The 26,696-nt window shown below is 40.8% G+C and overlaps 4 protein-coding genes and 1 non-coding gene across 8 annotated transcripts; 4 read left to right on the top strand and 1 right to left on the bottom strand.

Annotated features, from left to right (window-relative positions):
* The first annotated feature begins 777 nt into the window (after nt 1-777).
* Nucleotides 778-10,625, top strand: stx16 (syntaxin 16). 3 transcript variants are annotated; one of them, XM_026168260.1, is made up of 9 exons: nt 778-1,283; nt 5,215-5,226; nt 5,319-5,426; nt 5,517-5,657; nt 5,867-6,029; nt 6,143-6,231; nt 7,209-7,352; nt 7,706-7,786; nt 9,342-10,625. In XM_026168260.1, the coding sequence occupies exons 1-9, from the start codon at nt 1,158-1,160 to the stop codon at nt 9,441-9,443; spliced, it is 966 nt and encodes a 321-aa protein (XP_026024045.1). In that variant the 5' UTR covers nt 778-1,157; the 3' UTR covers nt 9,444-10,625. The 3 variants fall into 3 exon arrangements, with proteins under 3 accessions (XP_026024045.1, XP_026024046.1, XP_026024047.1); XM_026168261.1 differs by having other exon boundaries at nt 779-1,238; XM_026168262.1 differs by lacking the exon at nt 5,215-5,226 and having other exon boundaries at nt 779-1,238.
* Nucleotides 10,626-12,740: 2,115 nt separating this feature from the next.
* Nucleotides 12,741-15,082, top strand: LOC113022651 (EEF1A lysine methyltransferase 3). Its single transcript, XM_026168269.1, has 3 exons — nt 12,741-12,952; nt 13,052-13,163; nt 14,469-15,082. Exons 1-3 carry the CDS (start codon nt 12,791-12,793, stop codon nt 14,864-14,866), a joined length of 672 nt encoding a protein of 223 aa, XP_026024054.1. The 5' UTR covers nt 12,741-12,790; the 3' UTR covers nt 14,867-15,082.
* On the top strand, nt 13,432-13,504 carry trnaf-gaa (transfer RNA phenylalanine (anticodon GAA)). Its single transcript has one exon. It is a non-coding gene; the product is annotated as a tRNA-Phe (tRNA).
* A 2,152-nt stretch (nt 15,083-17,234) lies between the features above and the next one.
* On the top strand, nt 17,235-22,962 carry LOC113022623 (uncharacterized). The gene is made up of 3 exons (XM_026168212.1): nt 17,235-17,316; nt 17,399-17,515; nt 17,855-22,962. The coding sequence occupies exons 2-3, from the start codon at nt 17,430-17,432 to the stop codon at nt 21,987-21,989; spliced, it is 4,221 nt and encodes a 1,406-aa protein (XP_026023997.1). The 5' UTR covers nt 17,235-17,316; nt 17,399-17,429; the 3' UTR covers nt 21,990-22,962.
* Nucleotides 22,963-23,234: 272 nt separating this feature from the next.
* cnpy2 (canopy FGF signaling regulator 2) lies at nt 23,235-25,966 on the bottom strand. 2 transcript variants are annotated; one of them, XM_026168268.1, is made up of 6 exons: nt 25,812-25,966; nt 25,529-25,635; nt 25,312-25,427; nt 24,905-25,102; nt 24,709-24,805; nt 23,235-24,598 (listed from the first exon to the last, which is right to left on the bottom strand). In XM_026168268.1, the coding sequence occupies exons 2-6, from the start codon at nt 25,626-25,628 to the stop codon at nt 24,555-24,557; spliced, it is 555 nt and encodes a 184-aa protein (XP_026024053.1). In that variant the 5' UTR covers nt 25,629-25,635; nt 25,812-25,966; the 3' UTR covers nt 23,235-24,554. The 2 variants fall into 2 exon arrangements, with proteins under 2 accessions (XP_026024053.1, XP_026024052.1); XM_026168267.1 differs by lacking the exon at nt 25,812-25,966 and having other exon boundaries at nt 25,529-25,805.
* Nucleotides 25,967-26,696: the final 730 nt, after the last annotated feature.

The following is a 26,696-nucleotide window of genomic DNA, read 5'->3' as shown; positions in this document are numbered from 1 at the left end:
TTGGATTTCCTACTTGGAAAGTCAGAGCAGCCTTAGCAAGCCTAATTTAACAATCCAAGATGAAAGATGAAAGTAAATAGTTGTAAAACTGTAAAACGTTTAATCTGTACTGCCAGTATTGTGTATTTGTCATATGTCGAGCATTGTCCTGGCTCTATCCAAGTATATGCTGCAGTATAATGCTGCTGATACCTGAATGACTCTACCTTGCTAACACCAAAACAAATCCTGTTTTTCCTTACTATTTCTGAAAACTGCTAACTTGGGAGTGACATTAATTCCTGACATTCAAGTTCCAAGGTGCCTGGAACATGGCATATATAAGCTGTTTTCCTTCCAAGAAGGCTCTCCTCGCCTAGGAAGGCTGGTGCCTTTCAGGCAGCTAACTTGGTGTTCTTTTCATTGTGTCATAGTTTTTCCTATTTTAAGTCTATAGGTTAGCACCTAGCTTTCTTATATTCATCTTCTCTCAGGCTATGATTAATAAATTGGCTTAGTAAAAATTTCTAATTTGTTTGTCTCTTCTTTGTTATGTCTTCAATGAGCCCGGTATAACAAGGTTAAACCTTGTGTTTCAAGGAGGCCGCTATCTTACAACTAGGCTGTTATGTATTCTAATGTAAACTCACTGAATTTACAACCAGTTTTCAAGAGCTTTTGTTTGGTTTTTATTTCCAATTTCCCTAATAGGTTTTGGCCCTTCTGGTACCGCCCTGGAAACGCTTCTGTCTGATGTTCTCAGCTGAAGCGGTAGGTGGCGAAGAGTCACTTCCGTTACAGATGATAGCGCAGTTAATGAGCAGAAGAAGAATTGCTTCACGCAGATGTTTACGTTCTCCTACTTCCGTAGCTACCTAAAGCGGAGTAACGTTACCAGTCTGACGCTAAAGCGGACATTTCACCAGAAAATCTCGGTCATGTTTAGTTTTCTTTACCTCAGTATTAGAGCGGCTTAGCGGATCAACATGATTCAGGCCATGTGTCTCCCGCTGTAGGCGCTGCATCGCGAGTTTTTCTCACCATTCATCGCAGGCAAAGCAAAGCTAAAGCTAGCGCCGTGTTAGCAGCTGGTCAGAGGCAGTTGGCTCAATTTAATAAAGGATCTTTCGATCCGCACTCTGCCCCCTTGTTAATTTAGATTATCACGCAAGGCAGTCATGGCCACTAGGCGTCTGACAGATGCCTTCTTGTTAATGCGGAACAATGCAATCCAAAACCGGCAGATATTGGCTGAGCAAGTGAGTACATACGACCCCCGTCTGAGTACACGTAGCAATGCTGCGGTGAGTGGTCTGCATCGTTTTGACATTTTACTGTGTGTGTTTGCGTATAGCCAGTCACCGATCCCTGTTAGCTAGATCCAGGTGTGTGATAGCTGTAGCTGCTGTTAGTTATTATCCTGGATGACCTCCACGACGTTAGTGTTTCAGTGGTTCACAGTGATGTGACTCAGTGGGGCGATGATGGAGGATGAAGAAGTGTTGCAGGCATGCTTTTAGCTAGTTAATGTCTATAACCGCCCGTTTTTTAATGACAAGAATATATATTTTATATATATATATATTTAGGTCAAGGTTAACTGAGGGTTATGGTTGATTTCATTTTCTTCGCATCCTCTCGTGTGCCTCACTGTAAAAAAACAAAAACAAAAAAAACCCCTGCTGTGGCCTTTCAAAAGCCCGCATCATACTGAGTCGTGACCTGTAACTGATCTAGAGTGTAGCTGATTCTCTTCTGCAGTTATTAAAAATAAATATAGTAATTTGAAAAGCAAAGGCAATGAAAATGCTCGTAAAGCTTCCTGGAAACTGTTTGTCACTAAGAAATACTACCTATCCTTTAATTGTTAAATTATATGGACAGAAGTACTGGGCCACCCGCATGTCACAGTAGCTGTTATAACACCCCATTCTAAATTGTTCGCCACACTTTTCCATTTCAACACGTGGATTTTTTTTTTTTCTTTTTTTTGCCCATTTAAACAGAAGGCCACTTGTGCCGTCCGAGGCTGATGTTGGTTGCTTGCAGTCTCTCTTCTTGTTCAGTGTGCTCTGTGTTGGTGGACGAGTGAGGTTCTTTCTCACCAAACTCATCCAACCATGCTTTGTGCACTAGGGCACAATCATACTGAAACAGAAAATGAACTTTACCACGCTGCACAATTCCAAGCTTCCAACTTGGATTTTTCCAATTAATGATAAGATGGGGCATTCAGATTTCCCTAAGAGTAAGAGTTCAGGACCAAAGCACATAAAAGCAATGATTAAGAAATGTGGCCAGATACTTTTGTCTATATAATGCAGATATAATTAAAAACAAGCGAGCTTTTTAGTGATCACGATACAAGAAGAATATATTTATATGTTCCTCTATAGCAGAGCTGTTCTTTCTGATAGTGATTTCCGTGACACTGAATAATGATTTAGTTTCTTTTTTCTAAAAACAGCAGTCGCTGCATGGAGCTTATTGCTGGAGAGCTAAAACATCAAATGCTGGCATGTTTTGTTTTGTTTTTACTAGCAGTGATAAAACCCTGAATTTAATGTTGATGCAGAAAAAAACAAAAAGAAAGAAATTAAAATCCTGCCATGACCTACTTATATTTTTAGGTTAAACTCCACCACAGTACAAAAGTTATTACTTTCCCTGACACAGTTTTGAAGCTTCTTCAAGCGGGCAGGTGTATGCCACACGTGAATATTCACACTCTGCTGTGAACATTTTATCGTGCTACCTGCACGCTGGTGTAGATTAGTTTCTTCCCGCTGGAAGCCCAGAGATCATGAACTTTTAAGGTTAACACATTCTGCATTTGTTTGGGGAAAATTCTTAGTAACAAAACCGGCCTTTGTTACTTAGCTGCCACTCCTCATGGCGCTGAGCGAAGTGGAAATGCCGATCTCTCCACACGTACCCGGGTATTTTTGAAAACGCAGATTTTTCTATGCGTTTGCGCCTTTCGTCCACACGTAAACGGCGTTTTCGGTCACTGAAAATGGAGATTTCTAAAAAACGCCTGCCAGGGTGGATATTTTCGAAAACTCAGTTTTTGCATTTATGTGTGGACAGAAACAGCGGAGAAAACGCGGGGTCAAAGGTGTGCTCCTTTTTTGACGTCACACTGTGCGCCACTTTATTGTTTCGGTGAAATGAATTTCTACAACACTGTTACGTGTACTCTCTGCAGTGTTTAAATGCTTACATATACACACACAGCTACTGTCCCTCCACACATACGACTGGGTTCTGCTTCTATGCCCCATCTTTGTTTGTTTACTATTTCCCGCCGAGACTTCTAGACTTCTGATTGGCCAACATTTCTACACGGTTAGGAATATATCGCCACCTGTTGCTTTGGCATGTTCCTAGCAGCGTTTTTCTTCATTTCTGCGTTTACGTGTGGATGGGATTGTTTTTTAAAACGAAAACGGAAAATCTCCGTTTTCAAAAATACCCGTGTACGTGTGGACGTATCCTCAGTAACACAAGTGATTTCTTCAGGCACATCTACAGAGTGGAGCCCTTTAAATGGCTGTGGCTCCTGGAACAACACTACCTCTCTGTAAGAGTGTCCTGTTTGGGTTTAGATCAGGATCAACAGCGAGCAAGCTCAGAGTGAGGAAGATAGAAGCATTGCTGTGGCTTCATTTTTTGGGAGGGTGATTCATGCCTAATAGGGCACATGAGCTAGTCATACACTGTCTGTTATTTTTCCTTCCAAGAACCAAAACAAAAAAAAAAGATTACTCAGTCGGTTCTTGGCATTTTGTTTCATCTACAGAACAGCTGGTGTAAAAGAGCCCAGAAATTTGGCTTTGGATAGTTACACTCCCCACATGTGTTGGGTCATACACTGATAAAAAAATTTTGATACCAATTCCATCATTGATTCTTATTATATATTCATTCCTTATTAATTTTCTGCTTGAAAAATCTCTTGAGTCCAAACACAGTGTAGAAACAGACTAATGGAAACCCTCCAGCCCAATGACTTTGCTGTCAGCTGTCAGAAAAACATGTCAGCATTAATGAAAGGCATTGTTAAGCTCTGAGGCACAAGATTCCAGGGGAATAGAAAATTTGATAGTGGTTCTCAACTGGAACGGTTCCCATCCCAACCCTACCTCCTCTGCATGTCTGCACACCTTTTTTTTGACTTTATCTCTGTGTCCATCATCTCTTCTCAGATAGATTTAGTTCCCTGTTAACTATTCACAGTGAAAATGTTGTAATGAGTGTTTTACCTAGCAGGATATTAGCTGCCAGTGAAGAACAGTAAAGAAATGAGTGAAATCTTGGAACAGAATCGAAATTCTGGATTTACAAACGATCTCTTGTGCCCGAATGAGCATCTTCTCAATATCTGTTCAAATTGTTTAGTCTCTTCTTCAATGAAACTGCTCCAACCACTTTATCTTATGTCTGAAATGGCTAAAAAATACAGGTAGAAGTGTGAAGTGCAGGTTCAGTCTCCTTCTTGTACTGTAACAAACGTCTGTTTGACACTGGCGTCGTGTTACGCTTCATCAATATAGGGGATAAACACAGTTGATTTAAATGTCTCACAGGCTTGGTCATTAAAATTATGAGGGGCTAAACTGATTAGACCAGTCGGCCGTTATCAAGCCATCACGTTGAAGCTGTTAGAATATTTGGCTCAGGTGGTTTTTAGTTGCTTTGTTGCAGCAGGACCATTAAGTTGCTTAGAGCTGCGTCTAAAATTGCGTTAGCTGTTAGAAACGAAGAACATTTTGCTGCTGGCTGAACACTCAGGTTTGAAATAAGAAGGCAGCAGACCAAGTCGCCTCTCGCTTTTTTACTGACAAATCAATCACTGAAGAAGACAAAGCAACTAAACAATGAACTCTATTTAATCTAAAACTCTTAAACTCATTTTCCTTTTCTTAGACTCACAGGTTTCTGCTCTCTCTGTTCTCACACTGTTTCCTCCTTGTAATCATTTGATTTAAAGTAAAATGATTTGGAAAAGGTTTCTGGACGATATTTTTCTATATTTAGTTTAACTGTACACTGAATGTACAATGAATGTCAACAGCCTCTTTTACAGTGATTATTATTCCTAATTCAAAGTAATTTAACAGTGGGAGTGGATGGATATTTATATTTCATGGGCCTCACTTTCTATTCCTTTTTTTCTCCTTTTGCTTGTTTTCGGTTGGATGGGACCGCTCTGATATCTGCCAATCATATTAGGAGCTTGATGAGGTACTGTCATTTCTCTTACTAAAAGACGGAACACCGTCATCTTCACCCTCTATCACGTAAAACGTTTTAATGGATCCTCTTGTGTCTTTAAGTTGGCCGATGATCGGATGGCCCTGGTTTCAGGGATCAGTTTGGATCCCGAAGCCGCGATTGGGGTCACCAAGAAACTGCCCCCCAAATGGGTAGATGGAGTAGATGAGGTAAACTGAAACTGTAGTAGAAATTTGCAGCTACTTCAGTGTCTCTTTAAAGTGAAATTCAGCAAATAAATTAATACATTTTGTCTTCAGATCCAGTATGAAATCACAAGGATCCAGCAGAAGATGAAGGAACTGGCCTTGCTTCATGACAAGCACATGAATCGTCCCACACTGGATGACAGCAGCGAAGAAGAGCACGCCATAGAAATCACAACTCAGGAGATCACGCAGGTGAGATAATTTAGCAGCACTGTGCATATGTATGCTGCCTATTTTTAGACTTGAAATGCTGATTCTTTTCTTTCAGCTGAAAATCTGCGTGGATATGTTTTAGCTGTTGTTTTTATTTGAACATAAGTATTTATGTGAGAGCACGCTCTAGTATGGAGCCTGAAGTGAATTTAGAAATGAAACAAGTAGAGTCGTTGTTGTTTTTGCAGATGTTCCATCGATGCCAGCGAGCCGTGACTGGTTTGCAGTCTCGCTGTGGTCACTGCACAGAGCAGGAGGAGCGACTCTTGAGAAACGTGGTCTCCTCTCTGGCACAGAGCCTGCAGGAGCTGTCAACCAATTTTAGGCACACACAGTCCAGCTATCTAAAACGTAAGGACTGCATGGCATGTTACATGTTTGGGTTTTTTAACTGTTATTAAGTATTTTTGTCCTCATGATGTTTTAATGCCGTCTAAGCATTGTGCCATTGGCTTGTCTGACAGGTATGAAGAATCGAGAGGAGAGATCAAAGCACTTTTTTGACTCGGGGCCCTTAATGGAAGAGGATGAAGATTTAGCTCTATATGACAAGGTGAGGACAGCATGTTTAGAGCTGGGGTGTCCACAGAGAGCTGCTCTTAAGTTTAAATGGAACACACCGGTAAAACGGGTGCAAAATAATCATAACAAACAAACCAAACGCCTTTTCCAGATGATGAGCAGTTTAAGAAAACAGCTTTTTTAACAGTGTTTCTTCATTATAAGCAGTAAATCAAAGAAACCCATCAGCACGTCTCAGTCCAGCAAACCAGACTGAGTTGTTTTTTTATTTTTTGGGTTATCTGTTCCTTATTTTCTTTGGTGTTTCCTGGCAGGATGCCTGATGCGTTTGTCAATAAGAAGGCTCTAAAATTGATTCTGGCTCAGATAAAGTCACCAGTTCAGAGTTTTAGGATATTTTAAAACAAAACACAGTAATTGAGATAAATCCAGTGGTTGTTGGCCTACATCTCTGAACACAATGCATGTATGCTGACACTGTGTACACAGCTGCTCTGTGTATACAGTGAACCAAAAGCAGAAGTATCCATGACTATCAGTACCATTTAAGATTTAAAAAAACAAAAAAATAATCAGTACATCTACCAATGTTTACACATTTAACTCCCAATTTGTACTAAAAATAGTTACATTGAGTTTAGGTACTTCTTAACGGACAGGAAATGGCCTCAGTGGAGGAATTAAATAAATGCTTTGTTTATAAAATGGGTGGTCCTGGGTTTAAAGTCACCCATTTCTGTGTGGAGTCTCTACAAAAGATGCGCATGTTGTTGGTTATATTGGAGACTCTAAACTGACTGTAGGTGTGAATGTGAGTGGGAATGGTTGTCGGCCTCTGTGTGTTGGCCATGCAACACATTGGCTACACCACACTACTGTAAAATCTTCTGTGTTATTGAAATGGAAATTGGTCTGAATAAAACAAAAACAGCTCATTACCCTGCCGCTGTCCATCTAGTCTGTAACATTTGTATATTCAGCCTTGTTCTTGAATCTGTCATTTTTCAGGGGTTCACGGACGATCAGTTGATGATGGTGGAGCAGAACACAGTCATGGTTGAAGAACGAGAGCGGGAGATCCGACAGATAGTGCAGTCTATCTCAGATCTGAATGAGATTTTCCGGGACTTGGCAGGAATGGTGGTGGAGCAGGTATTTGAAGCAAATTCACTGAGCTACCACAGGAAAAACGTGCCCACACAGGCTTCAGCCACATGTGAAAATGGAAAAAAGATCAGTTTTATCAATCATTAATAACAAAAAGGAGCTAAGTTAAGCTCATTCTGATCCTATTCGGCAGGAGCTTTCAGATTACTTTTGTTTGTATAAATAGTATTTGAACAAAATAACTTAAGATGTTATTTTTAAAAAACACTTTGAACTGATCTTTAAGGAAGAGTATACATAGACTTGTGAGGAGTTTTGCTACAAAACTGCAAACACGATCTACAATTATAATGAGTTTCTTCCCTTAAACCAAAAAAACACTCTTTTTGTCCTTCCAGGGCACCGTTCTTGATAGAATCGACTTCAATGTGGAGCAGGCTTGTGTTAAAACAGAAGACGGATTGAAACAGTTACAAAAGGTAAACACTAAATTTCTTTATTTAGTGTCTTGTTTTTTTTTTTTCAGGCAATTTCATTTTTTTAAGTAATTCAAAACATTTTTTGGCTTATGGAATGAAAACTGTAAATAATGACCAAAGTGAAATAATAGGTATTATAATTATTTGTAGCGGTATTAGTAGTAGAAATTATTTTAAAGACTTGTTTAAATTTCTTATGAAAGCCAAGCTGTGATTTGTTCATACACATGCTCAGAGGCACTTCTAAATGTATTTATAAAGTACAAAAAAATGAATCTATTGTTTTGTGCCTGAAACATTCATGCGTGTGATATACACAGTGTTAGCAAATGAGGGTCAGTGTTCTTTTGGACAGACTAAGGTGGAGATGTTTGACCATAATGGCAAAAAACAAACACAGCATATCGGCACAAACACTTCATACCAGCTGTCAGCACGATGGAGAAGAGGTCCTGGATTTGGGCACCTTGCAAGCACTAAATTGACCATGAACTCTTCTGTATGCCAAAGTATTCTAGACTCAAATGTGAGGTCATCTGTCCAACAGCTAAAGTATGGTTAATACTGGGTTAGGGCTGTGCGATGAGACCAAAATCTCATATCCCGATATAAGACATCTATCGTCCAACCTGGAGTTGAGTGTTTGAGCTGATGCATGAAACTATATATTTTTAGACATAAGTTGTAACGGCCGCCGTTTTCTTTGTGAGTATTTATTACACGGCGTGCTGCGAGAAAAAAACAGTTCTAACGTGTGAGTCCAAGGTTTATTTTTTAGCACCTGACGGCTCTTTTTTTGCTTCTCATCCATAAATACTCTGCATCCTCTTTCACGTGATTCAGTTTATTTTGAAAAGTCTCAACAGGATCTTGAGCTTTATTGTCAAAGGTTTATGTGGAAACTAAACCAGCGGACACGCGATGGTTTTACCGTCGTTGTTGCTAACGACAACGCATAAAAACAGGCGCTTGTCTGTCCGTAGTGTGGTTATATTAAATATAAGAGAAAGAGAGAACTTTAAGAAATTAATATAGCCACTACAGTGACCATCAAAACCATGAAAAAATATTGCCGTAAACGTTTATTTTGCGACACCATGAAACAAACGATAGCGTAAAATGAAAATGTCGTCATCCGCTATATATTGTTATATCGAACAGCCCTATACTGGGTTATGCAACAGGACAGCGATCCTAATCAAGGTATTGCAATGACACAATCACAGTCCAGACCTCAGCCTGACTGAAAGAGAGCTGTGCAGAGACAGGCTTGCTAATCTCAAAGAACTGAAACAACGTTGCAAAGAAAAGTGAAGCAAAATTGATCCACATCTATGTGAGACACTGATAGAGTCATACAGAAAACGATTACTTCCAAGTTGCTGCTAAAGGTCGTTCTACAAGCTGTTGGATGTTTTGTTATGTAATGTTTCAGGAAATTTTAGAGCCTGTTGACCAGATGTTTTTTCTGTCCTGTGGTGTAAAAAGACCCCATCTGTACTTATTCATTAAAAGTGAATGGTGTTATGTAAAATTATTCTTATTTTCTTTTCAGGCAGAACAGTATCAGAAGAAAAACCGAAAGATGCTGGTCATTTTGATCCTTTTCATCATAGTCATTGTTCTAATTATTATTCTTTTTGGAACAAAGTTCTAATCACTCATTCCTCCGTTTTTGTTTTCTGCCTGGGTGTTTGTTGTGCAACTGTGTGGACTTGGACTTGATTCTACCGTCTTTCACACCAACCGGGAAATGCTAAGAAGAAATCTTTGTGGGGACACTGTGGGTTAGTGGAGATGGGGGTTTTTTTTAATGGGAGAGTTAGATTTTTTTTGTTTTGTTTTTTTCTGTTATTTTTGACGGATTTGAATGAAAAAAACAAAACAATCAACAGTGTCTATTTTTCCTAAGTGACTTTGACAGAGGTTTGTTCAACCGGACATTTTCATCTTAGCATTATATTTACATCCCAGCTCAGTATTTTACTGTGAAAGACTTGAGAACTTTTTTTTTTTTTTTAAATAAGGGCAGTACCATTTAAGATCAGAACAGCCATTCAGTACCAAAGGACCATCTGTTTTTTATCAGTTTATTCCTCACTTTAGAATAATAATACTAAGGTCCTTGTTACCACACGGTTGGCCTGAGGAGGGTTTATGCAGCCATACATCTCCTCCACTTCATTTTAACTTCATACCTGTTGAACACTTGCTGCGCTCTAATGAAGTGCTCATGTTAAAAACACTCGTTTTTGTTCTCCATGGTCTTTGCATAAAGTGCTACCTTTTTTTAAGAAACCCTTGCAGTTTGCACATATTGAGCCCTGAGGGGTAGGAATGGGTCGGGGTGTCGTGGATGTAATACTACTGTCATTTGTATGATAAGCAAATTATTTATTTTCAAGTAACTTCATATAACCCAGAGATTTTTTTTTGTTTTCTGTCAGGTTTGCTGTAAATTGAATAGAGTGTATGTGTAGTCTGAGCACAACAGTTAATAATCACTCCACTGAGGAAATGGATGTAGTACAACACAATGAAGAGACATTTGAAGACCGCATTGTGATTTTTTTTTTTTTTTTCTCCCCGTTTCTTCTTTGTTCAGATTTACACATTACATTTCATTTGGCTGTCTGATGAGCTGAAACAATGGAGCGCTTTTTTTAAATATATGTACTCAACTCTACACTTTACATGTAAAATCATCTTTGTCATTGATGTGAAATTGTATGTAAAAAAGAAGAAGTCCAAGTGGTACTTTACTTAAGTATTGATTTTGGAAACCAAACGGGTGAGGAGACAGCAGCTTAATTTTTAAAAAAATAAACCTGGAACATGAGTCGGTGCGTATCTGTGTGTTCACGTCTTGCACAAATGGTACTAACTGCAAACAAAGGTCACATTAAACACTAAAAACTATTAATTTAAACATCTGTTCCATGAAAAATCACCTACCTAACACGATTTTTTTTTTCTTTTTAAAACTTTAGCGCATTTAATGAAGCCATGAAAATTTTGACCTCACACTAAAATTCCAGAGTTGCAGGTGCCCAAAATCCCACTCAAGGGATTTAATAATGCACTGCTCTATTTTCAGTTTGATTTTGGAAGAGCTTTTCCCATGTGCATGTAGGGTTTGCTTGGGGATAATTCCCAACATGTGGGATTTGGTCATCCCCGACTCATTACTGTGAGTAGTCTTGTCTCTCAAAACACAATTTGGGGGAGAAACCAAAATTAACATTCCTCTATCAAACACAACCAACCTTGGAAAAAGGCACCGCAGCTTTGGAGAAAATGACTTCTGTAAGAATGCCATGACAACCTGACTGGTATAGTGTCATGGATAAGTTGCAGGGCAATAAGTCCCTGATATAAACGCCATGGAAAGCATGGCATGACAGACAGACATCGCAATCCTCCTCCACAGACTCAGGAGCATCTCCGGGTGGCACTGACTGATAAGTGGGCTGAGGTCCCACAGGATGATTTTCAGAGCTTGTGCTTGTCCATGAGGAAGACACTTACTTCCATAATCAGTGAAGATCGGGGGGACACTACCCTGCAGTTTTATCGCTTCACCAGTGTATGGTGCTTATGCTTGTTGACATTTTTGTTGGTTTTGATATTCAATAAAAGGTGATGAGATGCAATATATCAGTGGTAATTTGCATACAAGTAAAACTACACCACTCTATTTACAAACCAGTTTAGTGGGATGTTATTAAATTCCTGGAGTGTACACATGAATGGGTTGAAATTTTGTGATATTCAAATTATTTTTTTAACTGCATTCTTGAGCCACATGTAATGTTCAGGACTGAAAAACATCTAAACTCTGTTAAAAACTTCAACCAACCGCTCAGATCTCGAGTTCAGGGGTCAAGCTTTCTGGAGATGTGACTGCAATAACTTGAGATACCACACAGGATTTTGAAACTGATGTCCTAGTTCTGTTTGGGGGGGGGGGGGGTAACACTGGTTTTTGCTGGTATTTAATTTAATGTCCGTGGCACAGTGTACTGATATCCTGGATACTTGGAAAGAAAATGTTTTGGATAAACGTATGCGGAATAGTGGCTGAATAAAACAAAATATAATAAGATGTTAAGATTTTCATACAGTGGATATGACAGTCCACAGAGAATATTCACTATTTGTGGATGTGGCAAAGAAGGATATGCAGAGGGTTGGTGTGACAGAGAAGGATGGCAGGGATAGGGTCAGATCGAGGCAGATGATCTGCTGTGCTGAGCCTTAAAAAGAGAAAAAAAAAAGAAAGAAGAAGAATTAATTGATGATATAAATAACTGCTGGATGCAGCCATAGCTTTACTAGAGACCAGTGACCAAAGGATTTTTCGTGATGAGAAGGAAACAAACTAACAAACAAAGAAACAATCCTGTAGTGTATTATCCAGTCATGATACTGTCAACAACATTTATTTTCCTTTAACAATATCAACAAGCTGACATGTAGAAGTATAAAAATGAAAATAATGAAATATCTGATAAAATAATAAGTATTAATTCACTATTTAAAAGCAAAAATAATGTATAATTTGAATATATTTAAGATTGTTTTATACCCGCTGCATTTCAGACCGCAATCTCTGATGTGCACCTCTTTTGGCATATGCGTGTTACATTTCAAAGTAAAAGCCTCTCGTAGTCTTACATCTATAGTACTACTAGCTTGATACAACATGAAAAAAACACTTTAGTTTTCTTGTGGTTTTTTTTTGTGAAGTTACGAATTTTATGTTTTTTATTTTTCTGTTGCGATAAATAAAAAATGAGAAGAAGTAAATAAAATAAATATTTTATTTTAAAATATTTAACATTAATACTAAAACATTTTAACAACATTTTTATGGTGTCTATGACAAAAACAAAACATTCGCTATAACGTTATTACTTGACCGGAAGTTAAAAGCAGCTGCCCTCCCGCATCGAGAACATCCGGTTTTCTTACCAACAATAATAGACTTTAGCGCCAATAAACATGTCTCACACCGAGGACGAAGACGACCCGTTTCCTGTAGATGACTGTCTGTTCACGGAAACGTTTTCTCTGGAGTCCGTGTACACGCTGATGGGAGAGGAGGTGAAGATCAGACAGCTGTTCGGTGCGGACCTCGGCGTGGCTGCACCGGTCTGGGAGGCTGTAAGGAGCAGACAGGCACTCACTTTATTTAGATGATCTTCGTAAACCTGGGCTTTGTGCAGTGATGAAATCTATGTGTGTGTCTGTGTACACACGCAGGCGTTACACCTATGCCGTTACTTGGAGGATCAGTCTGTGGAGCTGAGGGGAAAGCGGCTCATAGAGCTCGGAGCAGGCACCGGTGTGGTCGGTATTGTGGCAGCTCGCTTGGGTAAATTTGGAGTTTGTAAAATAACTCGTGTAACTAATATTAAATACAAACTAACTACTAACTAATGTGTCTCTGAGTGGGATTCTCCTGTGGCTCAGTGTCACATTATACCCCCACACATGTGCAGCTGCTTCTGAACCACATGGTGTTCACTATCAAGTTCACTTACTCATGTGTTTATTTTTTGTGTATATAAATAGATATAGCGTTTTCTGCTGTGTAAAACATGATTGAATCCATAACAACTCCTGCCTGCAGCGATGTTGTCGCCGAAATAGCTCAGTTGGGAGAGCGTTAGACTGAAGATCTAAAGGTCCCTGGTTCGATCCCGGGTTTCGGCAGTGTGAAAGGTTGTTTTACCTCAGTTTCGTTCTATACCGACAATAAGAGGCAATGCTATTCTAATAAATATTTTTTTAAAGCATTGTTTGGTGGGAAATTAAAACAAAACAAATAAAATAAACTCCTAGCCCAATAAATAAAAAGTCACACAGTACTTCTTTGGGTCACCTCTAACTTTAATGCCCACGTTGTTATTATTCAAAGCATTCTGAAAGGGGTAAATGAATCTGTGAAAACATCTTTCCTGCTTCCTGCACCACTTTTCCACAGTCTGAGCCCATACAGTCTTCTTGGAATATGCCCTTGCCCTTGAAGAAAAAAACCTGGTCATTAAGTATATTTAGCTGGTCAACTCATCTAATTTTTCACTCAATATAATCCTGATCAAGTGAAGCAAACACCTGATCATAACACTGTCAAAACTGGCTGGTACAGTAGACACTAGGCCTGTTGATGCACCACCTTATCCACCTGTCTTCTTATTATGTTGCAGCCATCAAATCTGGACTCATCAGACCACATGACCCTTTTCAGTTGCTCCATTGTGCAGATAGAAATGCTTTTACTTTAACTATTAATATACATAGTTATGAAATTTCACCAAATGTGTAAGTGATCTCTATTTAAACTCAGAACCCACTTATCAGTTAAGGTTAAATACCCTCTTGCAAGCCCATATTAATCACAGAAATAATGCTCCAAAGGAAGGCTCCTTATCTATCTCTTAGCTTAGTTAAATCCAAGTCATTACTCTTTTGGGGGGCAGGCAGTGTTTTGATTACAGCTACACATCAGTAGCTTTTAATTTGTAGTCAGAAAACTGACTACAGAAAACAAACAATTAGTTTGTTGTTTGTTCCATGTCTGTTATTTCACATGCTCATGTTTTTAATTTCTTCTGATCTTAATTTAAGACTTTGATCAGCAGCATGTGGGATCAGGCTTTCATCCCTCTTCTTTCAGGAGCAGAGGTGACTCTCACAGACCTTCCTTTGGCTCTTCCACAGCTTGATGCTAATGTCTCTGCTAACAAGCCTTCCAGCGGGTGGCCTTCTCTCCCTCCCACTGTCCTCCCTCTGTCCTGGGGTGAGGATCACATGAACTTCTCCTCTGACTGGGACTTGGTGCTCTGTGCTGATATCATTTACCTGCCAGAGACATACCTCCCGCTAGTGGAGACACTAGCTCACCTGTGTGGTAAAGGAGCCGCAGCGTATCTCTCATCCAAAATGCGAGATGAGCACAAAACGGCAGCTTTCTATGAGAAGCATCTACCGAGCAGATTCAATGTGGAGCTTGTGCACCGAGACGACAAACAAAACAATAATATCTACAGGGCGTCTTTAAGAACAGGCCAGTGACGACAGGAGGGACGGCCTACTGCTTTTTTATAAATAAATAAAATTATGAGTTTGTCTGTTATTTAAATTATTTTGAGTTTCACATCCCACTAACTGTAGAACCTATAAAAGCTAAAGCTATTTTAAATGAATTTAAATGTAATCATATTATTTTTATTTATCTCTAAACAGTTACACATGTCATTTGTCTTTAATTAAAAGCGAATGTATTCAGAATGTGTCCTGTGATTTTTGAGATTTGGGAAGAAAATGAACTTCAGAACTTTAATGACATACAAGCACAAACATACACACACTATGAATGCATTTTATAAGACAAAACAGCATGATTTTATATAAATCAGCCATGAGTTTTGTCTGATTGGAAATTCAGTCATTGGACTAAAGTGTTTTCACCATGTTTACCGTGAGATGAAGATCAGGTCTAAAGTTACAGTTCTTCTTTTTAACCTTTACCCACTGCAGGCGTCACGCATCACCAAGATGAGCTTGAAGGTGCGTTTCCAGAACTGTTTTTTCAAAAATTCGTATTTGTTTTCAATATTTCTGATTATCCTCTGGTTGGAAAACACTTTGATCTCTCATGTTGTCAGTACAGGATGCACAGCAGCATCTTTACCTTGAAAACAGTCACAGATTTAAAAGCCCTGAAAACCATGTTTGTTTATAGAGTGCTTACTATTATTGATTTTGACATGAATTAATATCTTCTGCCAGAGTAATTCTTTCCTTGAGACATTTTGGTAATTAAAAGTTTGAATGTATGTATTAAATGGTTAAATTGTCGTTAAGTTTAGATTTTTATCACACCTTTAATTTTAATAGTTGCTGATTTAGTCATGAATATTCTGTATGGTTATAACAGAAAAGTCAAAAAAAAAACTTTAAACCAGCTATCACATCCCTCTCTCCCAGTGCAGTGGATAAAAAAAATCTTTCATATACCATAAAATCTCCAAAAGCAACATCTGTTCATGAAAACCTACTTTCACTCCCCCTTCATTAGGTATATCTTACTAGTACTGACTTGGACCCCCTTTTGTTTTACGAACAGGGTGCTGGAAACAGTCCTCAGAGATTTGGGTCCACATTAACATGATAGCATCACACAGTGGCTGCAGATTTGTTGGCCTCCATGATGTGAATTTCCAATTCCACCACATCCGAAAGCCTCTCTATTAGATTGAGGTCTGGAGACCTTGGCAGTTATTTGAATACATTGAATTGTTTATCATGTTAAGGAAACCAGTTTGAGATTATTTGAGTTTTGTGACATAACGCATGATGGGTACACTGTCATGAAGGGATGGACAGGATGTTGTTGGTATCTTACTGTCATTTTAATTACTATTAACATGTTTTCTGTATAATTTTGTTGCAATAAAGAAGGTCTTAACTGGGCATGGAAACATTCACCATGTGACATATGATTGTTGACAATAAATAGAACATTGGTTTTATTGAATCCAAAATAAATCTCACTCCAAGCTATTCTGTTAAAGCCCGCCCTTCCCGCAGCCTGCTGTCTGCCCGTCTTTCATCCCCTCTCTGCTGCACTCTGCTGATGTACAGATTTTCTGTTCAGGAAAGGAAAGCCTGTTTGTTACGCTGGAGAGTTTCAATAAAAGGGAGACGGCCGAACGGCTGCCCGTCCCTCTCTGTGCCACAATTCAGCCGACAAAACAACAGATCCCTATCTCCATGCAGAGTCTGCTCGCCCTCACGCCCCAGCACCTCCCACGCGACTGTGCACATAGCTGGGTTTGGTTGATATTGACTGTTGCAAGAAACCTGCGTGCTGCAAGGAAGTGATGATGTAGAGACACATAAGAAAATGTGCGATCTGCATAAGATCTGAATTAGTCCATGGGAACTTTATTGTCCACCTCATTTTTCATTAAAAGTAGATGAAGCCACTATATGTCAGCACTGGCTGTTGTCAGTCAGTCACTGTTAATAAGGTAAAATAATATTAAAAGTATTTTAACCTGATGCTTGTATTCAATTTGAGAAGCAATAGCATTAAATTTTACAAGCTTTACACCCAAATACATGTTAATTAAAGACACTTTTGAAAATTGTGACGCACACTTTGCCTTCCCTTTAAATTTGAGTGAGTTTAGAGAGAAAATGATTGAGCCAGAGATTCTAGTTCTTCTAAAGCAGCTGATTAAAAACTTCCTCAGTGGTATTTAAACTGTGTGTTGGCTGGATGAAAAGAGGACGGGCTTTCAGTGGCAATGGTGTGTGTGTGTGTGTGTGTGTGTGTGTGTGTGTGTGTGTGTGTGTGTGTGTGTGTGTGTGTGTGTGTGTGTGTGTGTGTGGTAGAAGAGTGGGAGGGGGTGCTGGAAACCACTGTCCTCTTAAAACAAGTTGTCCTGTTTGGACTTCATTAGACCTTGTGTCACTCATGAGCAGCCAGGACAAGAATTTCAAAACAGTAGCTGGAGGTACGTGTTTACATGCTTTTAATCCTTTCATTTAAGGCGATCTAAGTAAATGCATTTTTAAGTTGTTTTTTTGTTTTTTAAGTTTCATGCTTCAGATCTGTGGATGAGACCAAATGATGGAGTTCTGGCCTGAGAATCAGGGGCAGTCCAATCTGTACTCCAAATATGGTACCATTCCTGGGAGAAACTATACACAGAAGTGAGTTGGATGCTATGAAAATTGCTTGGGCCAGTATAATCTTTGCATTTATCACTGCTTGTTTGGCAAGTTTACATTTGAGGTGCACAAAAATGATAGTTAACTTCCGGCTGACACAAAGTATTTGCTTTGCCTGCTCTCTCCAAGATTATCCAGCTCTCCACTACCTCTGACACTCTGCAAAAAGCTCTGAAAAGATGGGAATATTGTTCCACATAATCCTGCAGAACGTTTTGTGTTATCTATTAAATGTAACCATGTAGACTAATTTAAAATGGTCTGTGAAATTATGTAATCTTGCTAAATTTTGCTATCATTTCTCTACTATTCTACTCCCAGCTATCACGACAGACATCAGCCAACCCATTATCCACTGTACTATGGTGAGCAGCAGGATCAAAGCAGGGAGTCCACATACTGGACTGTACCAGGATCAAGATCAGCAGGAGCTCTACAAGAGTACACCAACTGGACAGACCCAGAGCTCAGTGCCCCTCCTCCTTCTTCCCATTTCCCTTTCATTCTGCGACGCCACACTCAGCACCACCAAGATCTGGGAGAGTACCAGCTCCAAGAAGCCAGAGACAGAGAGTGGAAAGCAACCCATCGACCCGTGAGGGATCATGAGAGAGGATTTCTAAGGGAGGGGTGGCAGAGGAGGTGGGACACCTGTAGCCCTGTCCGCTACAACAGAGAAGTTTCTACCAAGAGGAGCGACAGCAGCTATCGAGAGCTGGAGGCCTGGGCGGCTCGCTACAGTCACTCCCTGCCAAGAAGAAGGCGTATAGAAGCAGAATTAAGGGGAGCCTCTCAGGGGCTGGTGGAGAGCACCAGGATAGGTTTGGATCCCCAACATGTCAAACAACCTGGAATGTGGGACAGAGGAGGCAGACAGCAAACTCCCACCTACTATCCATCACAAGCTCCTGCTCCTGACGCAAGCAACGTGCTGGACATGAAGGAAAATGCAAGCTACCAAAGGAAGATATATAACCAACCTCCTGGCTATATTGCTCCTCCTCCCTACAACAGCCCACATAAACCTTCACCTGTGACACACAGCAGTGACACGGTCTGGGAGCAGGACACCAAGAAGCAACACTGCTACTCGCAGCCCACACGCAGAAAGCAGCATGTGTCTGCAGAGCTGCAAGATAAGAGCAAGGGAGAAAAAGAAGAACTGACAAATTTGTGTGAAAGTAAAACCTGCCCAAAGTTTGAAGGATTGAAACGCCAAAGATTTGAAGCAGATGCTTTACAGGCGGTTTGCCCCATCAGTGTCCAGCAGACACTCATACAGGATGATGGCACACTGCATCTGCAACATCCACAAGTGTTTCAGAATTCAGAAATAAACAGGGAAACCTCCTCAAAGGTCATAGAAGGAAGGAAATTCAGGCTAAGCAAAAAGACAGGAGGGATGACAATATTCTGTTTGGTTTCTCGAATAGCCGGCCCCACCGAGACCCCATCTCTGCCCGTTTGCACCTCCAAAATGAACATTGAACACACAGACGTAAGAGAGGCTTCTAAACTTCTGGGAGCCACGACTGAGGCTACTCAAAAACTTCCAGACGAAGTGGACTTCAAATCGCCAACTCTCACAGAGCAGTCAGACAACGGTGCTGGAAGGAAACAGAGGGAGACGCCACCCTGCACAGAGAAGGACATGGTTGAAAATAATCAAGCAAAGAAAGCACAGGCCGATGTTGTTCCCCCCCAAAAAGAAAATGCAAATGATGTCTGCAGACAGGGAGGTCAGTCAGTGCAGCCGGTGTCAATAAAATATCCTTCATGGAGGGAGCCTAGTTTCACAAGCAAAGCTGAAACTGAGAGTCCCCCCACATGCTGTTTGAAAGGAAACCGTGAGGATAAACTGTCAGACGATTGTGTTAATGTAAGCAGTCCTCCAGTAGATACTGAAGTAATGCAGCTGGACAACCAGGAGAATGCTGAGGACATTAAAAGCATGCTGGTTGTCAACACAACCTGCGTTGTTGTGAAAATGGAACAGATTCCTTCGCCTACAAAAGAGCGGGTTCACTTTTTAAGCACTGCAGCACTCGCTGAAGAGAGTCAGCTTGATGCTCAAGTGAATATTTCTCCTGAACTAAACTTTCAGCTAAATCAAGATGTCACAACTGATGAAAGCACAGAAGAAGCCTCCTCCTGCAAGATTGAAAAACCCGAGACCGATGTGGACTCAACACTTTTGGAGGAAGAGGAAGGCAAACAAGAAAGTTTAATCTCTTTGCCTTGCTTACTGTCATCTCATGTTTCTGAAAGAGAAACCTTAGAGGCGCGTGCAGAACGTATACTAGGGATCCCTCTACACGACTGCATCACTGAACCTGAAACTGGCATGCCATTGGTCAAGTCGTCTGCAGAGGACCAGGATGAGGGGGGTGAGCCTTCTCCACTTAAAACAGATACTGAAGACGCTTTTAAACAAACTCCAGAGGACGCAGCAGAGGACGAACCGTACCAGAATCCCTTGGAGGATCACCAAACCAAGGACAGCGTAACTTTAAACGACCACAGTGACTCCAGAGATCAGGTAGCAAGTGAAGATGGTGGTGACTTTATGGGATCTCAGGACCAAGCATCAGACAGGCATGAAAGGAGTGACACAGATGTCCCGCTCGAAACAGGCAACAAAACTTTAAGTGAAACTGAAAAGACTGAGGATGCCCTGCTTGAATCCACTGATGAAAAGGGTACAAGTGAACATGGTCGGGAAGACGATCGTGAGACTCAGCCTCCTAAACCCTCTGACCTTCTTTCACTAATACCTTCTGATCATCATTCTCCCTCAAATATCTCAGAGTCAAACGCAGAGGCAGAGCCTGATCCTGAGTTGGCTGCTCTTAATACTGCAGATATTGCACTTCCTCCTGCAACTTCATCCCCTTCTCCTTTGCAACAGCTGCCATCTTTTTCACTGGATGGTGAGTCTTCCTCACTATCCAGTCCCCACGCAGATTCCCAGTGTCTTCTTCCTCCTCTTGTTTTAACTGATCAACCAGCTGTAGAAACATCTCGCCCAGAGGAGGAAGAGGCACAAACATTACATGTAACTCAAAGTGACCTCATTAATGAGCCGGAGGTGCTGATGTCACAGGAACAGCATGAATGTGGTCAACTGGATGATGATGCCTGCGTCAATGATGAGCAACAAAATAATCGAGCTGACGAGGAGTCGATCAAGCCTTTGGAAGAAAACGACATCAACAGTTTGCAGCAAAATCTTGAAAGTGTCCAAACGGAGGGTGTTTTGTGCTTAAAGGAGAGTCATGTGAGTGAAGAACAACCTGAAGCAGGCCTTCCAGCAGAGTCGTCTGAAGTAGATGAAGAATGTGAGGAAAATGCAGGTCAAACAGAGGCCGAAGTCCTTCAACAACTTGATTGTGGCCAAGATGAGGATGTTTTTTGTATAAAAGAGAGTCACATGACTGAAAATGAGTTACAGACAAACTCAGATGAACTTACTGTAGAGATTAGGGAACAGATATTGTGCAAAAACAACTCTTCAGACTCTCAAAGTGAAACACAGATTGAAATTTTGCAGGATGTTGACCCACAGACTGATCTGTCTAATTCTTCTCCTCCCTTGGCTGCAGACTGTGAGGTGTCTCTGTTACCTTTAGATGAGCTCTTCCTCCCTCAGCTTCCCTCTCCTCATCAGTCAACGTTTGAGTGCGAGTGTGTTTGTCTTTTGGATACTTCACCCTTACATCCTGACACTGCTGCTACTGGTGCCATCCCCGAAACTCTCCCTCCTCCAGTTTCCCCAGAGGCTTCACCCTCCTCTTTCTCTGAATCACCCCCTGTACTGCCTCCCAGCTCTACTCCTCCTTACGAAGAGGAAAGTTTTACTCTATCCCCTGACTTTCTCCAATCTGAGGCACACAAACAAGCGTTACAGTATCCAAAATCGCTGTGGGATGTGGTAAATCGCATTAGAAAGCACACAGCACCTGACTCCGAGAATGAAGAGGAAGAGGTGACCGAGTTGTGGGATCCAGAGAACTTAGGATCCCACAATGTGGCAGCAGACACGACCTCTGAAAAGACTGCTTTTGATGAAGTCGAGCAACAGGTTTCAGAGGAGTGTGCAGAGGTGGGAGACATCCAGCATGATCACAAAGAGGTACGAGGAGACATAGAGGAAGACACACTGTCCTGCAGCAGCACCAGCAGCCACGGCTCTGGAGACACTGTTATTGGAGCAGATGAGAACGAGGCGGAGGAAGCAGCACGTGACGCAGAGATGGAGCAAAGAACCGAGAAGGAGAGCGAGGTGTTTAAGACAGCTGAAGCAGAGCTGCATTACTCTAGTGAAGTAAACGTCGAGGCTGAGGGAGGAGAAGAGGAGGAGGAAGATGAGGCAGACATAAATGAGCCTTTTTTGAGTTCGGAGTGTGCACCAGAGATCATGGAAAAGGAGGTCGAGTGTGAGGTTATAGAGCTCTGACATGACAGTACGGTAATCAAAGAGCTGGTCCAGTGCGTTAAACACTCAAACATGAATCCGTATTTCCATGGCACTTCACAGCACATATTTTCAGAAACAGATGGGTTTTTTTCTTTATTTCGACATCAGCTTGGAGATTTTAGCTTGGATGTCTGAGGAGCAAAAAGGACCACTGTTACAGAGACTTCTCTATTTGACAATAATATTTAAAAGCTCTTTATTTAGGCTATTTTACTACAGTTTACCTTTAAACGATTAGTACATTTTATTGTACTTTTCCTTGTCTGTTTCTATTTCCATGGCTTTGTGCAGTTGTGAGATAATGAAAATAGTCATAAGCAAAGACGGTAATATTTGGTGATTTAAAAGGAGTGGTTTTATGGTAATAATAGAGTCATAACAGAGGTGTGTATTGAATGTAAATAGACACTGGAGTGCATAAAAAACTAACATGTTCAGATTGTTTCCTTTAAAGATTTCGCAGATCTTTAATGGAAGACAGCGAAGAGGAGAAGAACTTTTCCTTCCTGAAATGGGATGAAAAAAAAAAATACTTTTCTAGAGTTACAAAATCATAAATAAATTCAAACCTTTGCATGTTTACTGCAACTAGACAAACTTGTGAAGTATGATTGTGTGATATGAATAAAATTTCTGAAACAGCTGCTAAATGGATCGACTGATTACTTTTTTCCCCAGGTCAAAAAATCTTTCATGATCTTTATTCAGGTTTATATTCCAAGGATATTTACCGGAGCCATTTTTAACCACTAATTGTTAAATATTCGTTTTACATTTTGTGTAATAGTTAACATACATGTTAGCAAGTGCTGATCCTGGGAGGAGACACAAATCTCTGATGTAGTTAGAACCTGATAAAGACAAACAGGTTTTAGACTGGCAGTCACTGAAACTACATTTAAAAGTGTGTCTGTGTGGGTTTTTTGTAATTATAGGCATCAAAACTTTAAATAATAATAGCTGCTTTTAAAACAAAAACAAAAAAGACAAATAGTTCAGGAACTGCTTTTATGGTTAATTGTGTGTTCCCAAATTTCAACACTATTTAAGCTCAAACTGTATGTGGATTATATGGAGTCAAACAGATGATTATCATCAAAATTCAAGAGAAAATTAAGGATAAGATCATCCTTGAAACAAAGTAGATGTTGGAAGGATCGAGTAGTGCTGATGTTATTAAGAAAAACAAACAAAAACAAACATTTCCATTGACTGAAGACAAAGCAGAGTCAGAAAATGTACAAATTTTATATTAAAAAGACATCTCAGGAGAATGATCACAAAACGGAAAATTCATTTTCACACAATAACACCAAAAATACTTCCTGATCTTTCTACTGTGGCTGTACTGGTGTGCTCGCACTGCTGCCTACAGCACACTCTGGTGGGGTTACGCAGGAGGTCAGTTTTATTACAAAGCCAGGAAATCTAAACTTTGCTACAATCTCGATTCTCGAGCTCAAGTAAATCGCAGCTGGTTTCGGTAGTGTTTAACTCTGAGGTAATGTGAAATAATGAGCAAAGAAGTTTTGTGTGCGCGAGTTTAGGCTCCAACATGTGAGGATAATTGTTGTGCTCTGTCAGCAGCATGTGAGAGGTTTAACTTGAGAAGATGCAGGCAGTTTATTTAGCAGTAGGAGTGTTTTAAAGTCACTGGAGGTTAAACAGTAAATTAATGCACAGGAATGTGGATACTAATTGTGCAAATGTTGTGTACTAAGCACTTTAACACCTGAAGACATTTCTGGTTATAATCCAACAGTTTAGGAACATGAGTCTTTTAGCCAAATTTATTTAGGATAAATAAAGCATACTGCTGAGAGCACGTCGCTGCTGTTGGAGGGGGTAAACTACCTGGGAAATTTTGTTTGGTGATGAAGGCACATTATCGTTCGAACTACACTGAAACCCTATCTGAAGTTATTTTTACACGATGTACTTTTAAAACCGAGGCCCTCAACTTTTCGTTTTACCTGAACGAGTATCTCATGGGGGAATATAAGAAGGAGAATCAAGCTGGTATCAGTTAATCCTGTGATCATGGGCAGTTAAATAAATACTGACAAGCATGAAAAAACTCTTCTAAAGCTTGAACTTGAAAGTCACACTTATCATTATATAGCGGTGTAATTCAAGAGCAGGCCAACTTCTTTCAGCATCACTTTGATTCGACCTCAGGAATTTTTCCATCATGCGTGAATGAGGGCTCGAAGGACCACCCAACCAAATTTAGCCTCCGCATAAAGTCCAAATTCATTTTTACAGTTTCACAGTTTATATCCAGAGACCAATAAGAGCCTTTTTAATAACTTACAGTGTCACATAAAATGAGATATTACTTCCCAAAGAGTAGCAGAGTAGTCCTCAAAGTGTCCATGATCACAGGAGTAATGCTTTTTGTTTTTATTTCTTATCATAAGGATTTTTATACAGATTGTCCCACTGCCCTGACACAAACAGGTGATAAGTGGCAATAGAAAACACTACAGCACCCAGAAGTCTCCATTTGAGCTGAGGAGAGACAGTCGCTATGGTGAGAGGATATCAAAGCTCATCATGGGTCATTTTTAGAGCGTGGTCACAGAGGTCTGCGGGACACACAGCACAGAAACAACACGGTGAATTAACAGCTGAACGCATGGGGAACATCAGAACAGAAAGAAATGTTTGCATTTTGATGCATTTGGCCTCAACCTACCTGTCCTTTTGCTGCACAGTTTGTCTTTAACGTTGTCCGTTTCGTGAGCGAAGAATTCGATGATTTCATCCTCGTGCTGTTCCACTATTGTTTCACACTGAACAAAAAAGGAAAAATACACACTTAAACCACATCCTTTTTTTTGTGCTCCTCCTTGGGGTGTGCTGGAGGTCTAAGTGGGAAAAACTATACTCACCGCAAACTTCATGCTGGCTGTAACCCTTGAATCCAGCGAGGCCTCCGACAGGTCCATGGCCTCGCCGCTCCGAGACTTGATCCTGACGTACGATTTCCTGTTTGTGGAGGGATCCGTGCGCTCGCCGTAGTCCCCCATCCTCTCGCATATGCTCTCCATGAGCTCCAGGAGGTTTCCTTCTGAGCGTGCCAGAGGAACCTGGTGGTGTCAGAGTTCAGAAGTTCTTTTTATTGCCAACCCACTGAAACTAACTGATATCTTTAAAATGAGATAATGACCTTCAGAGGCAGGCAATGCTTTCTATAAAAGTATGGCCCTGTTTTGTGGTCAACACTGTGTACTTATGATGCAGTCTACAGTGGGGGCTGAACCCAGACTACAACGTGGCTATGCTACTGCAGCCTCACCTCTCTGATGGACTGACTCCCATCTGGATTGATCCTAAAAGATCCCGTCTGGATCATTTTCTTCGGGTCTATCTGGGAAATGGCCCACTCCATCTCGTCTACCAGAGCCCTGCAGGCTGAGGAGGGGAGGGGAGGTGCAGCAGAGGTCAGACACCGATTACATTAGGACTTTTCTTTGTGCGTGCGGCCGAGGCTGCGCGTCAAATCGGTTACTCACCTCCACATCTGAGGTCCTGTCCTTGTCTGGCCGCCTGGCTGGAGCTCAGGAGGAGACACACAAGCAGGCAGTGTGTGAGCAGGAGAGCAGCTTCCCTCATTTTGCCTCTAAACGCGCACATTTTAGCATCACACAGGAAAACAAACAAAAAAACAAAAACATTCAAGTAAGTCGGCCGGAAGGCTCTCAGCCACCGTTTGCTATAAAACCCTCTGCAGCTCAGCAGCCGGGTTACTAATACTGACGCAGAGATGCACTTTATTCCACTTTTCATTCAACTTACTGTTTCTGTGGGCCGCCAGGAGAACACCTTTACGCTTTTCCACGCTGTTGCATCGTATTCGGTGAAATGTGGTGACGTAGCAACCGGGTACGTGGAGCGTGAGACAGCTCGTGCAGCGCCCCCACGTGGGCGGGAAGATCCCTGCTGGCTCCCTACTCTGCAGCCAGGGTCATTTGTGTTGGAGCAAGAGTGTCAAAAACATAAGGCCCGGGGCCCAAAATCGGCCCGGTAGACTCCTATCTGGAGGTTTTTGGAATATATGAAGGAAGTGTTATATTTTTGACATTTAACTATGTTTTCAGAAGTTTTACAGCTTGTCCTGCTGTTTTGACTTCCATCAATGCCATACATACTATGCCAAAGTATTTAATTAATAGATAAACAATAACAATTAAAACCCAATAAAATTCCTATTTTTTTTTTATTTTTTTTTACTGGTTACAATCTGCTTGTTAAGTCTGATGTTACGGGTGACATAGCTGACATTTCCGGGTCCAAATGCTCTTGAATAAACAACGATGGGTTAGGAGTAAGCTAGCTAACGGATGATTAAACATGATATGTCCTGTACTGGCTGATGCATTTCATAAAACACGCATGCATACAGCACTGCTATAACAGTGGAAGTAAACCAAGATGGAAATCTACAAAACAGGGAGATTTTGGAGAGTTAGTTATGTTAGCCTAGTTGAGATTATCTTCCTGCCCATTGGCTAGCTACAGGGGTACTGGTACACACAGCAGCACTTCTGGTGTTTGTTAGAATGTTTGGGGTAAGCATTAATTTGCTTTCAATATGGGTGCATGTTGAGGGTCAGTCAGTGAGGTTCAGCTCCCGTGAGTGTCTGATTGGCAAAGATAAGTGCCATTATATCGCAATGTTGA

The sequence above is a fragment of the Astatotilapia calliptera genome, chromosome 5 (assembly GCF_900246225.1).
Source record: "Astatotilapia calliptera chromosome 5, fAstCal1.2, whole genome shotgun sequence".
Taxonomy (NCBI): domain Eukaryota; kingdom Metazoa; phylum Chordata; class Actinopteri; order Cichliformes; family Cichlidae; genus Astatotilapia; species Astatotilapia calliptera.
This window is presented reverse-complemented; position numbering and strand designations above follow the sequence as displayed.

Bases quoted from the DNA above. Each gene is read 5' to 3' on its own strand.
- stx16 (XM_026168260.1), top strand. From the start codon at position 1,158: ATGGCCACTAGGCGTCTGACAGATGCCTTCTTGTTAATGCGGAACAAT. The intron at 6,232-7,208 runs GTGAGGACAGCA...GTCATTTTTCAG, and splicing joins ATTTAGCTCTATATGACAAG to GGGTTCACGGACGATCAGTT. The intron at 7,787-9,341 runs GTAAACACTAAA...TTTTCTTTTCAG, and splicing joins GATTGAAACAGTTACAAAAG to GCAGAACAGTATCAGAAGAA.
- LOC113022651 (XM_026168269.1), top strand. From the start codon at position 12,791: ATGTCTCACACCGAGGACGAAGACGACCCGTTTCCTGTAGATGACTGT. The intron at 12,953-13,051 runs GTAAGGAGCAGA...GTACACACGCAG, and splicing joins CTGCACCGGTCTGGGAGGCT to GCGTTACACCTATGCCGTTA. The intron at 13,164-14,468 runs GTAAATTTGGAG...CTCTTCTTTCAG, and splicing joins TATTGTGGCAGCTCGCTTGG to GAGCAGAGGTGACTCTCACA.
- LOC113022623 (XM_026168212.1), top strand. From the start codon at position 17,430: ATGATGGAGTTCTGGCCTGAGAATCAGGGGCAGTCCAATCTGTACTCC. The intron at 17,516-17,854 runs GTGAGTTGGATG...TTCTACTCCCAG, and splicing joins GGGAGAAACTATACACAGAA to CTATCACGACAGACATCAGC.
- cnpy2 (XM_026168267.1), bottom strand. From the start codon at position 25,802: ATGAAAAGTGGAATAAAGTGCATCTCTGCGTCAGTATTAGTAACCCGG. The intron at 25,103-25,311 runs GTGAGGCTGCAG...TGACACCACCAG, and splicing joins GGAGTCAGTCCATCAGAGAG to GTTCCTCTGGCACGCTCAGA. The intron at 24,599-24,708 runs GTAGGTTGAGGC...TGTGTCCCGCAG, and splicing joins ACTGTGCAGCAAAAGGACAG to ACCTCTGTGACCACGCTCTA.